This window comes from Melopsittacus undulatus (assembly GCF_012275295.1).
Source record: "Melopsittacus undulatus isolate bMelUnd1 chromosome W unlocalized genomic scaffold, bMelUnd1.mat.Z SUPER_W_unloc_3, whole genome shotgun sequence".
NCBI lineage: Eukaryota > Metazoa > Chordata > Aves > Psittaciformes > Psittaculidae > Melopsittacus > Melopsittacus undulatus.
The window spans coordinates 578,139-590,828 of record NW_022993945.1 but is presented as its reverse complement, the minus strand read 5'-3'; the positions used below and the strand labels follow the sequence as shown (position 1 = coordinate 590,828).

At 44.4% G+C, this 12,690-nt stretch overlaps 1 protein-coding gene across 1 annotated transcript in view; it reads left to right on the top strand.

The window, feature by feature from the left end:
• LOC117438252 (uncharacterized protein C18orf25-like) overlaps positions 1 to 11,248 on the top strand; it is a 41,176-nt gene extending 29,928 nt beyond the window's left edge. The window contains exon 4 of the mRNA XM_034073771.1: positions 10,536 to 11,248. Within this exon, the coding sequence (XP_033929662.1) occupies positions 10,536 to 10,722 (187 nt within the window). The 3' untranslated portion in view covers positions 10,723 to 11,248. The remainder of the gene's footprint in view (positions 1 to 10,535) is intronic.
• Positions 11,249 to 12,690: the final 1,442 nt, after the last annotated feature.

Below are 12,690 nucleotides of genomic sequence, written 5' to 3'. Positions count from 1 at the left end.
AAACATTGATGAGGTCACCCCTCAGTCTCCTTTTCTCCAAGCTAAAGAGACCCAGCTCTCTCAGCCTCTCCTCATAAGGGAGATGTTCCACTCCCTTAATCATCTTTGTGGCTCTGCGCTGGACTCTTTCAAGCAATATCCCGTCCTTCTTGAACTGAGGGGCTCAGAACTGGACACAATACTCCAGATGCAGCCTCACCAAGGCAGAGTAGAGGGGGAGGAGAACCTCTCTTGCCCTACTAACCACAACCTTTCTAATACACCCTAGGATGCCATTGGCCTTCTTTGGCCACAAGGGCACATTGCTGGCTCATGGTCATTATTCTCCTCTCCACCAGGACCTGCAGGTCCCTTTCCCCTTCATTCCTTTCCAGCAGGTCAACCCCCAACCTGTACTGGTACATGGAGTTGTTCTTCCCCAGATGCAAGGCTCTACACTTGCCCTTGTTTAATTTCATCAAGTTTCTCCCCGCCCAACTCTCCAGCCTGTCCAGGTCTCGCTGAATGGCAACACAGCCTTCTGGTGTGTCAACCACTCCTCCCAGTTTAGTGTCATCAGCGAACTTGCTGAGGGTACACTCAGTTTCCTCATCCAGGCCGTTGATGAAAATATTAAACAGCACCAGTCCCAGCACCGGCCCCTGAGGGGCTCCACTAGTTACAGACATCCAGCTAGATTTTGCCCCACTGACCACAATTCTCTGCCTTCTTCCTTTCACTGCATCTTTCTTGAGGAAAGGAAAAAGGAAGGTGTGCAAGACCCAGTTTCCTGGGCAGGAAACTGTACAAATAATCTGGGCACAGTCCTGTGCTGTTGGATGTGGAAAAAGGAAATTTTAAGGTGCCAAAGGAAGAAAGACTGTCTTTTCTTTTAGAATAATGAAAGTCCTTGAATGGCTAATTCTTTTGGAAAATACTAATTCCTGACTGTTTATCCAGCAGTTCCAGGGTTTGGAGGATTGTTGTGGTTTAAGCCCAGCAGAAAACCCAGAACCATGCAGCCGCTCACTCTCTCCCCCCCCCCCCCTTCCTCCCCTTGCTCCCAGAGTGATGGGGAGGAGAATCGAAAGAATGTAGCTCCCACAGGTTGAGATAAGAACAGTCCAGTAACTAAGGTATAACACAAAACCACTGCTGCTACCACCAGTGATAATAATGATAAAGAGAATAACAAGTGGGTTTGGCTTTACCTGAAGCAGGAATAACCCAGACTGCCTTCCCCAGCAAATTCTTCATGTACATCACTGAAACTTTATCCCCCTCTACAATATGTAAAAGTTCTGACTGGGCTGGGCCAGCCCTGTTGGCAGATCCTCTGGTGTTGACCAAGCAGGTAGCTTTTGGTAAATGTGTATCCCAATGTTTTAAAGTCCCAACACCCACTGCTCTCAGTGTAGTTTTTAACAGCCCATTGTACCATTCGATTTTCCCAGAGGCTGGTGCATGGTAGGGAATGTGATATACCCACTCAATGCCATCTTCTTTGGCAGTCTATAGGTCTGAGTCTAAGTGTCTATAAGGTTGTTCAGTAAATGAGTCCCATTGTCTGACTCAGTTCTCTCTGGGGTGCCATGTTGCCACAAAATCTGTTTCTCAAGGCCCAGGATAGTGTTCTGGTGGCACAGTGGTGTGGGGCACAGCGTATGTTTCCAGCCATATGGTGGTTGCTTTCACCATGTTAGAGCATATGGCACTTGCCTTGGCCCTTTGCTGCGGGTGTGATATAATCAATCTGCCAGGCCTCCCCACATTTGTCCTTCAGCCATTGTCCTCCATACCAAAGAGGAGTTAACCGTTTAGCTTGCTTAACTGCAGCACGTTTCACAGTTGTGAATAACCTGGGCTAGTGTCCATTGTTAAGTCCACCCCTCGATCACAAGCCCATCTGTATGTTGCATCTCTGCCCTGATAGCCTGATGTGTCATGGGCCCACCAGGCCAAAAATAATTCACCCTTTTGTTGCCAGTCTAAGTCCATTTGAGCCACTTCCATCTTAGCAGCTCTATCCACTTGGTTGTTCTGGTGCTCCTCAGTGACCTGACTCCTGTGTACATGAGCATCTACATGGCGTATCTTCACCACAAGGTTCTGCACCCAGGCAGAGATATCTTGCACAGTGCAGCAGTCCAGATGGGTTTCCCTCTGCATTTCCAGTTACTTTGCTTCCATTGCTGCAACCACCCCCACAGGGCATTTGCCACCATCCAGGAGTCAGTATAGAGATAAAGTACTGGGCACTTTTCTTGTTCAGCAATGTCCAGGGCCATCTGGATGGCTTTCACCTCTGCAAACTGACTCAGTTCACCTTCTCCTTCAGCAGTTTCTGCAATTTGTCATCGGGGACGACAGCTGCTCAGAGACACAAAAAAGGCACTTTCCATTTCCAATGCTTTCCTATAATACAGCAGGAATCATCAGGAAAAAAGGCATATTGCTTTTCACTTTCTGACTATTTTATGGTGAGGCCTCGTCAGCACATATCACCTCCTCCTCCGGTGACATTTTAAAATCTTTGCCCTCTGGCCAGTCCATGATGACTTCTAGAATTCCTGGATGACTAGGAATTACAATTCAATCTCATTCTGTAATTAGTGCAGCCCACTTACTCCTCGTAGCTTTGGATGTATGATGAGTGGGGGAGACCCTGCCTTTGAACATCGAGCCCAGCACGGGCAACTGGTTTGCCAGGAGCTGTGCTTCAGTGCCAGTCACTTCTGAAGCAGCTTGAACCTCTTCATAGGCTGTCAGTACCACCTTCTCTGTAGGAGTATAGCTGGCCTTAGATCCTCTGTATCCCCAGCTACAAATCGGAAGGATCATAGAGTCATAGAATAGTTAGGGTTGGAAAGGACCTTAAGATCATCTAGTTCCAACACACCTGCCATGGGCAGGGACACCTCCCACTGAAACACACCACCCAAGGCTCTGTCCAACCTGGCCTTGAACAATGCCAGGGATGGAGCATTCACAACTTCCTTTGCCAACCCATTCCAGTGCCTCACCACCTTTAAATTAAAGAACTTCTTCCTCATATCCAATCTAAACTTCCCTGTTTAAGTTTGAACCCATTACCCCTTGTCATATTACGGCAGTCCCTCGTGAAGAGTCCCTCTCCAGCATCCTTGTAGGCCCCCTTCAGATACTGGAAGACTGCTATGAGGTCTCCACGCAGCCTTCTCTTCTCCAGGCTGAACAGCCCCAACTTTCTCAGCCTGTCTATGGCTGGACACCTGAACAGGTGCTGCAGTCCCCTGATCATCCTTGTGTCCATCCTCTGGACTTGTTCCAACAGTTTCATGTCCTTTTTATGTTGAGGACACCAGAAATGTGCACACAGTACTCCAAGTGAAGTCTCATGAGAGCAGTGTTGAGGGGCAGGATCACCTCCTTCAACCTGCTGATCGCACTCCTTTTGATATAGCCCAGGATACGGTTGGCTTTCTGGGCTACGAGAGCACACTGCCAGCTCTTGTTCATTTTCTCATCAACCAAAACCCCCAGGTCCTTCTACACAGGGCTGCTCTGAATCTCTTCTCAGCCCAACCTGTATCTGCGCCTGAGATTTCTCCTACCCAGGTGTAGGACCTTTCACTTGGCATGGCTAAACATCATGAGGCTGGCATCAGCCCACCTCACAAGCGTGTCAAGGTCCCTCTAGATGCCATTCCTTCCCTCCAGCATATCAACCAAACCACACAGCTTGGTGTCATCAGCAAACTTGCTGAGGGCACACTCAATTCCACTGTCCATGTCACTGACAAAGTTGACCTTGAGTCTCTCCTGGCGCTTTCTGACAGAGGCTCCAGGTAAGACAATTCTCCCTAGCTGCAGTGTACAAGACATTTACTGCATCTGGCCTGGTCTGGCCTGGTCCAAGGGCTACTGCATGAACTGTCTCTCATTTAATTTTCTCAGTCTTGTTGTTGCTCAGGGCCCCATTTAAAATCAATCTTCTTCCTGGTCACATGATAGAGAGGGCTTACAATCAAACTGTAGTTTGGGATGGCCCCAGAAGACCCCCGCAGTTCCTTTAAATTTGCCTAAAAGGTAACCCAATGGGCTTTTCTTCAGAATTGCCTTCAAATTGATGTCTCTCCAATTTAGAGACAAGGATGTCGTGTGGGACAGTGTCGAATGCTTTGCACAAGTCCAGGTAGATGACATCAACTGCTCTACCCCGTCCATCACTTCCGTAGCCCCGTTATAGAAGGCCACCAAATTGGTCAGGCAGGATTTCCCCTTAGTGAAGCCATGTTGGCTGTCACCAAGCACCTTGTTGTTTTACATGTGCCTTAGCATGCCTTCCAAGAGAATCTGCTCCCAGATTTTGCCAGGCACAGAGGTGAGACTGACTGGTCTGTAATTCCCCGGGTCATCCATTTCCCCTTCTTGAAAATGGGGGTTATATTTCCCTTTTTCCAGTCATTAGGAACATCACCTGACTGCCATGATTTTTCATATATGATGGAAAGTGAGTTAGCAACTTCATTCGCCAGCTCCTTCATGACCCGCGGATGGTTTTCATCAGGTCCCATGGACTTGTGTACATTCAGGTTCTTAAGATGGTCTCGAACCAGATCCTCTCGTCCATTGGGCCCAAGGTCTTCATTCTCACAGTCCCTGCGTCCACCTTCCAAGACTTGGGTGGTGCGGTCAGAGCCTTTGCCAGTGAAGTCTCAGGCAAGGAAGTCATTCAGAACCTCAGCCTTCTTCATGTAGATGCTCATGTACCCAAGAGTTGGGCCACTGAGGAACACCAGAATAACCAACAAGTGGATAAAGATGCTAAGAGTGAAGTGGCTCAGATGGACTCAGACTGGCAACATAGGTGTAAATTATTTTTGTCCCTGTGAGCCCATGACACTTCAGGCCATGAGGGCAGAGATGCAACATACAGATGAGCTGGTGATCAAGGGGTGGCCTTAACAATGGACACTATTTCCCAAGTTATTCATGACTGTGAAACATGTGTTGCAATTACGCAAGCTAAACTGTTATTGTGGTTTACAGTACAGCTGTATATCAGACCACGAAGCCTCTGCCTCACTCCCCCCCTTCCCCCCCCTCTCCCCCTACCATTCCTGGACGGATGGGGAGGAGAATCAAGAGAATGTAACTACCGTGGGTTGAGATAAGAACAGTCCAGAAACTAAGGTATAACACAAACCACTACTGCTACCACCAATAATAAAAATTATAAGAGAAATAACAAGGGAAGAGAACACAACCGCTCACCACCCGCTGACCAATGCCCAGCCCCACCCGAGCAGTGATCATACCTTTCTGGGTAACTGTCCCCAGTTTATATACAAGGCATGATGTGCTGTGGTATGGAATACCTCTTTGGCTAGTTTCGGTCAGGTGTCTATCTCTACTTTCTCCCAGCTTCCCCTCCTCCCTGGCAGAGCATGAGACTGACAAAGTCCTTGGTTGGTGTAAACATTACTTAGGAACAACTAAAACCATGAGTGTTATCAGTGCTGTTCCCAGGCTGAAAGTCAAAACCCCAGCGCTGCACCAGCTACTAAGAAGGAGAAAAATGACTGCTACTGCTGAACCCAGGACAATATCCACCCCTTATTCCATACCATTCACGTCATACTCAGGTCACACATTTTTGAATATACCATCACTCTTGTCTCATATATATATATATATGCCAACAGGACTTGCCCAGCCCAATCGGAACTTCGTCTCATTCTTCAGTATATTAAAGTTCCTGTGGTGCACATAAAGGATTTGCTGGGGAAGACAGTATGGGTTATTCCTGCTTCAGGTAAAGGCAAACCCACTCGTGGGATTGCTTTTGCTCAGGGACCCTGATATAATTGTTGGGTAATGCAGGAAGATTGGGAAGTCCTATATGTGCCTCAAGGGGATTTGATTTTAGGGGAAAACAGCCAATGAACTCAACTGTATGCTCTTGCGTGCTATGTAGCACTTTTATAGCCCATCAACTAGTTGTCTTCAGGTCACCAGGTACTGACATCCCTCTGACCATCATTCCAAGAAAGAATGAACTTTGACGAAATCAGATAAGCTCAGCAGTGACCAGACGAGTTCTGCAATATCATCAACAGGCAACAATCAAACACTGCACATGGTCTCTCCTTCTCTGAAAGACTGTTACAAGAGATGGAGACAGACATCGTGGACCGGATTAACTCAGCAGCTTTATAGGGATTGATCCATGCGGTAAGGAATGGTATCTCTCACTTTGTGTGTGTGTGGATGCATATATATATGAGACAAGAGTGATGGTATATTGAAAAATGTGTGACCTGAGTATGACGTGAATGGTATGGAATAAGGGGTGGATACTGTCCTGGGTTCAGCAGTAAAAGTCAGTTTTCTCCTTCTTAGTGGCTGGTGCAGTGCTGTGGTTTTGAATTTCAGCTTGAGAACAGCACTGATAACACCAATGGTTTTAGTTGTTGCTAAGCAATGTTTACTTTGACCAAGGACTTTCTGAGTCTCATGCTCTGCCAGGGAGGAGGGGAAGCTGGGAGAAAGTAGAGATAGACACCTGACCAAAACTAGCCAAAGAGGTATTCCATACCACAGCATGTCAAGCCGACTATATAAACTGGGGGCTGTTAACCAGAAGAGCATGATCACTGCTCATCTGGGGCTGGCTGTCGGTCGGCGGTTGGTGAGCGGTTTTATTCTCTTCCCTTGTTATTTCTCTTATCATTATTATTGTTGGCAGCAGTAGTGGTTTTTTGTTATACCTTAGTTACTGGACTGTTCTCATTTCAACCCATGGGAGCTACATTCTCTTGATTCTCCTCCCCATCTCTCTGGGAGCAGGGAGAGGAACAGGGAGGAGTGAGCATGTGGCTGCATGGTTCTGGGTTGCCAGCTGGACTTAAACCACGGCAATTACTTAGCAACAACTGAAAACATCGGTGTTATCAACATTGTTCCCAGGCTGAAACTCAAAAACCCAGCACTGTGCCAACTACTGAGAAGGAGAAAATTGACTTCTACTGCTGAACCCAGGATAAATATCTTTGTCCTAATGATAAGCATTGTGGACTTATCCTCCAATACTAGTTTATGTAAATCTTGCCAGCACTGTGTATGTACAGCCCTCTGCTTGAAGTCTCCTACTGAAATCTGTTCATAGAATCAGAGAAAAGAATCATAGAATAGAATCATAGAATAGTTAGGGCTGGAAAGGACCTTAAGATCATCTAGTTACAACCTTCCTGCCATGGTTGGGTACACCTCACCCTAAACCATGTCACCCAATGCTCTGTCCAACCTGGCCTTGAACACCAGCAGCGAGAGAGCATTCACATTTTCCCTGGGCAACCCATTCCAGTGCCTCACCATCCTCACAGTAAAGAACTTCTTCCTTAAATCCAATCTAAACTTCCCCTGTTTAAGTTTTAACCTATTACCCATTGTCCTATCACTGCAGTTCCTAATGAAAAGTCCTCAATAATATTTGCCATCTATGATAATGGAAATGTGAAGTAAATGCAAAGTTGTTATTTAAAATCAGTTTTAGTAGATATGGACTAAGTTCAGCAACGGCAGACTGAAAGCACACTTTTGTGCTTTCCTGTGTTCATGTTACTATCTCCCTAAGACTAGTTTTTACTGGCTTCATTGAATAATCACCTGTTTCAGTTATTCAAATCCTATTTAGAATTTTATTTCTCTTGCAGGTGTAGGCTTGCAGTTATGAAGTATTGATGGGCTTCTGACAGGATTGTCATTTGGAAAAGGTTTAGGTTTCTTATCAGTATTTTTTGCATGCTTAGTATAGTGTTTGGATCCTGTTCTTTTGCTCACACTGGTTTTTATTGTGCTCCATATTCTATGTCATTGTTGGACTGGTGCGAGTTGTAACACAAGAGTTTGTCCATCATTTGTAGTTTTTCAGATTGCTGGTGAATTGGTTGTGTTTGTCATCATTGGAATATTACTTGGCATCTACTTAGGACACCAAGTAATGTGTTTCAGTTTGTTTAATTTTTTCTCCAATAGATTTTTTATTTTTTTATCAATCATGCATGTGTATAAAGTAGTCTTCTGGTTTTTTCCTAGATGTCCCCCCCTCTTTTTTTGATTGCTTTTACTTGGTATCTTCCCTTAGCTACAGATTGCAAATCATGTTCCTAAAGCTAATGCTTGATTGCATGTGTTGCTATTGGCTACTTGTGTGACTTGTTTGAGGATAAACACTTTTATTTTAGGTACATTGCGAATAAAAGACAGACTAGGGACAATGTGGCCCCTCTCCGGAAGCTATTAGGAGAACTGGCTACCCTGGATTTGGAGAAGGCTTAGGTTCTTCATGACTTCATTGTCTCAGTCTTCACTGGCAAATGCTCTGACCACACCACCCAAGTCTTGGAAGGCATATGCAGGGACTGCAAGAATGAAGATCTTGGGCCCACTGTAGGAGAGGATCTGGTTAGAGACCATATTAAGAACCTGAATGTACACAAGTCCATGAGACCTGATGAAATCCATCTGCGGGTCCTGAAGGAGCTGGCAAATAAAGTTGCCAATCCACTGGCCATCATATTTGAAAAATCATGGCAGTCAGGTGAAGTTCCTGATGACTGGGAAAAGGGAAATATAACCCCCATTTTCAAGAAGGGGAAAATGGATGAAGCAGGGAATTACAGACCAGTCAGTCTCAACTCTGTGCCTGGCAAAATCTGGGAGCAGATTCTCCTGGAAGGCATGCTAAGGCACATGAAAAACAACAAGGTGCTTTGTGACAGCCCTTCACTAAGGGGAAATCCTGCCTGACGAATTTGCTGGCCTTCTGTGATGGGGCTATAGAACCTGATGGACAGGGGCAAAGCAGTTAATGTCATCTACCCAGACTTGTGCAAGGTGTTTGACACTGTCCCACACGGCATCCTTGTCTATAAATTGGAGAGACATCAATTTGATAGGTGGACCACTCAGTGGATGAGGAACTGGCTGCATGGCCACACACGAATAGTTGTGGTCAATGGCTCAATATCCAGCTGGATACCAGTAATGAATGGTGTTCCTCAGGGATCAATGTTGGGACCGATCTTGTTCAACTTCTTTGTCTGCAACATGGACAGTGGGATTGAGTGTGCCCTCAGCAAATTTGCCAATGACACCAAGCTGTGTCGTTCGGTTGATACGCAGGAGGGAAGGAATGCCATCCAGAGGGACTTTGACACGCTTGTGAGGTGGGCCGATGCCAACCTTATGAAGTTTATCCATGCCAAGTGCAAGGTCCTACACCTGGGTTGGTGTTCATTCTGAACAATCACATCCAAAACTAAATAGCATATCTGAGAAGGAAATGAGACATATTCAGAGAAGTTAGAGCTCAGAGTGTGAGATTTTTAATACTATTTCATGAAACTCTAACCACAGCCAAGAGAGATGGGCGTAACCTATGTAGATCTGGAGAAAATAATTTGCACTATCTTAAATTAAAACAAATAAATGTAAATGTCTAGGATGTTTGACCATTACATAAAACCTGCGTTCCTGAAATACAGTACATGTGCCTTCACAAAGAAACAAGGAAAGGTTATCCCAGCACCCAAACATATATTTATATATAGAGCCAGGAGCAGCTACAGCCACCACCAGTGCTTACAAGAGCAAAATAATTTTTGGAGCAGTAGGGTTTTACTACCACTTGTTTAAGATTTACCAGCTGGAAATGGAGTGATCATTTGAAAGACTCCAGTAAATTCTTATCACTAAATCATATAAAAGATTAATCTATCTTTATTTTTTTGTATAGTTATTATTAGCTTATAATTAAATTGTCTCATAGCTATTATGAACATAATAGGTAAAAATACCGTGCAAATAAGTAGGTATGTACCTCAGTCCAGCAAGGCACTTAAATGCATGCTTATCATGATTTAGTCTCATTGACTATAATCACTGAAAGCTGAAGTGGGGTTGTACTCATTATTAGTGAGCATTTCCCAGCATGTTTGTAATTTTTAGTTAAGACCAAAGAAAAATCATATGTAATGGCTATAATAATGTAATTACAAGAGCTCTTTTGTAATTATTGTAATGAAAGTATCATTATACCCTTATTTTAACAGTGGTTTAATTTCATATAGAAAGATAGCTTTTCTCTTTATCTCATCAAGCCTCACGTAAAATTTTTTTCTTTTTTAAAGTCCAATGGGTAAAACTGCTATCAGGAAACCATGCTTCTGAATAATGCATAGTACTACATATGATGGGGCAGACTTCTTCAAGATCTTTGGGATCCATGCACATATTTTGTGTGGCATATCACTTTACACCCACTGATAACATTCAGTACTTAAAAATTAATTTAATCACCACCACCCCACCCCCAAGTTTGAGTTTAGTTTCAGCTTTGTTTACTGGGTATTTAAGATGTCATGGACTTTACAAATGGAAAATCCATGAGGATTACATTTTGGAGAGGGACATGTTAATAAGATGCCTAACTGATAAAACACTGCAGCTAAGATTCTTGTGCCTGAATTAAATCGTAGCTTTAATCCTTTGTGGTTTTTTCCTTGCTGCAGGTGTGTGCATCCCAGGGGAGGTGTGATTCAGAGTGCATCTTCCTGGAAGCATGGCTCAGGCTCAGAGTACATTAACACTCAGCAAACGCAATCATGGACAGCTGTGACTCCCCAGCAGAACTGGTCTTCACCCCCAGAAGTAGATCTCACTTTCGATGAGGATACCAGATACAAATATCTACTGTAATGCAGTGTCACTGTGTTTCTGTCTACTCCTCTGCTTTGTGGCACAGAAGTTCATTGTTAAGCTTCAGCTTCAGAAGCCCTGCTCCTGGTATTAAAAACTCAAACTCATGAAGTTTTTAATTTCCATATGAATGTAGTATAATTTCAATATAATTTAAAATGGTTTTTCCTTTTCAAAGAGTGATTCCTCCTAGAATTAAAACCCAATAGCACCAAATTTAAAATACATCTACAGTTTTACTAACTTATGCATGTTAATCTGTAAAAAATAACTGTGCAAATTTATGTCTTCCCACCCTTTCCCACCTCCAACTTAAGAACATATTTATCAGTATTGGGTTTGTTGTTAGAAGTTAGTGTTTTGCTGTGTGAGCATTTTGAGAAAAGCTGTGTCCTCACTGATTTCAGTGGAACTGGGGGTATTCCACACTTACAAAAACTGGGCCAAGAGTATTCATACCCAAGCTGATTGTTTATGTTACCAGCAGGAAGAATTGTCTTAAATGCAAATGGACCATAACATATGCACTGAGCAGCTTTTAATTAAAGGATTTTAATTTTCAGTATCATTTATAGCTTACAGTCCTTCAGTGCTGAGTCTTCTGTCTACTTAACTACTGTGCTTCACTGATCATTTCCTAAAGCTTGTTATGGTTTAACATAATAGTAGTAGTGACTTAGTAGCAGCTGATTATCACAAAAAACACAGGAAAATAATAAAAAGGCCTAGCATCCCTCTCCTTTTTAAATATAGGTCAACTTTATCTAAAAATGTGACGTTCCAGGGAAGTCTTGGATGCAGTGATCACGGAATGGTTGAATTCTAGGTCCTCAGGACAGTGAGAAGAGCATGAAGCAAGCTCACTGCCCTGGACTTCAAGAGTCCAGTCAAGAGACTTTCGCCTCTTCAGGAACCTGCTTAGCAAGGTTCCATGGGATATAGCCCTAGAAGGCAGGGGGGCCCAAGACTCTTGGTTAACATTCAAGGATCACCTGCTACAAGCTCAGGAGTGTTGCATCCCAACTAGAAGGAAGTGCAGCAGGAGGGCCAGGAGACCCCCTTGGATGGATAAGGATCTGCAGAGAAAAATTCACAGGAAAAAAGAGGCTTATAAAAGGTGGAAGCAAGGACAAGCAGCCTGGGATGAATACAGGGATGTGGTCCAGGATGTTAGGGACCAGGTTAGGAAAGCTAAGGCCCAATTGGAGCTAAACTTGGCTAGGGATGTTAAAGATAACAGGAAGGGATTTTATAGGTATGTAGTGGCTAAAAAACAGACTAGGGACAACGTAGGCCCCCTCTGGAAGCTTTTGGGAGAACTGCCTACCCTGGACTTGGAGAAGGCTGAGGTTCTAAATTACTTCTTTGCCTCGGTATTCACTGGCAAAGGCTCTGACTGCACCACCAAAGTCTTGGAATGCAGACACAGGGACTGTGAAAATCTAGACCTTGGGCCCACAGTAGGAGAGGAACTGGTTCGAGACCATCTTAAGAACCTAAATGTACACAAGTCCATGGGACCACATGAAATCCATCTGCGGGTCCTGAAGGAGCTGGTGAGTGAAGTTGCAAAGCCACTGGCCATCATATTTGAAAAATCATGGCAGTCCGGTGAAGTTCCCGACAACTGGGAAAAGGGAAATATAACCCCCATTTTCAAGAAGGGGAAAATGGATGAAGCAGGGAATTACAGACCAGTCAGTCTCAACTCTGTGCCTGGCAAAATCTGGGAGCAGATTCTCTTGGAAGGCATGCTAGGGCACATGAAAAACAACAAGGTGCTTTGTGACAGCCAACATGGCTTCAATAAGGGGAAATCCTGCCTGACCAATTTGGTGGCCTTCTATGATGGGGCTACGGAACTGATGGACAGGGATAAAGCAGTTGATGTCATTTACCCAGACTTGTGCAAAGCATTCAACACTGTCCCACATGACATCCTTGTCTATAAGTTGGAGAGACATCAAT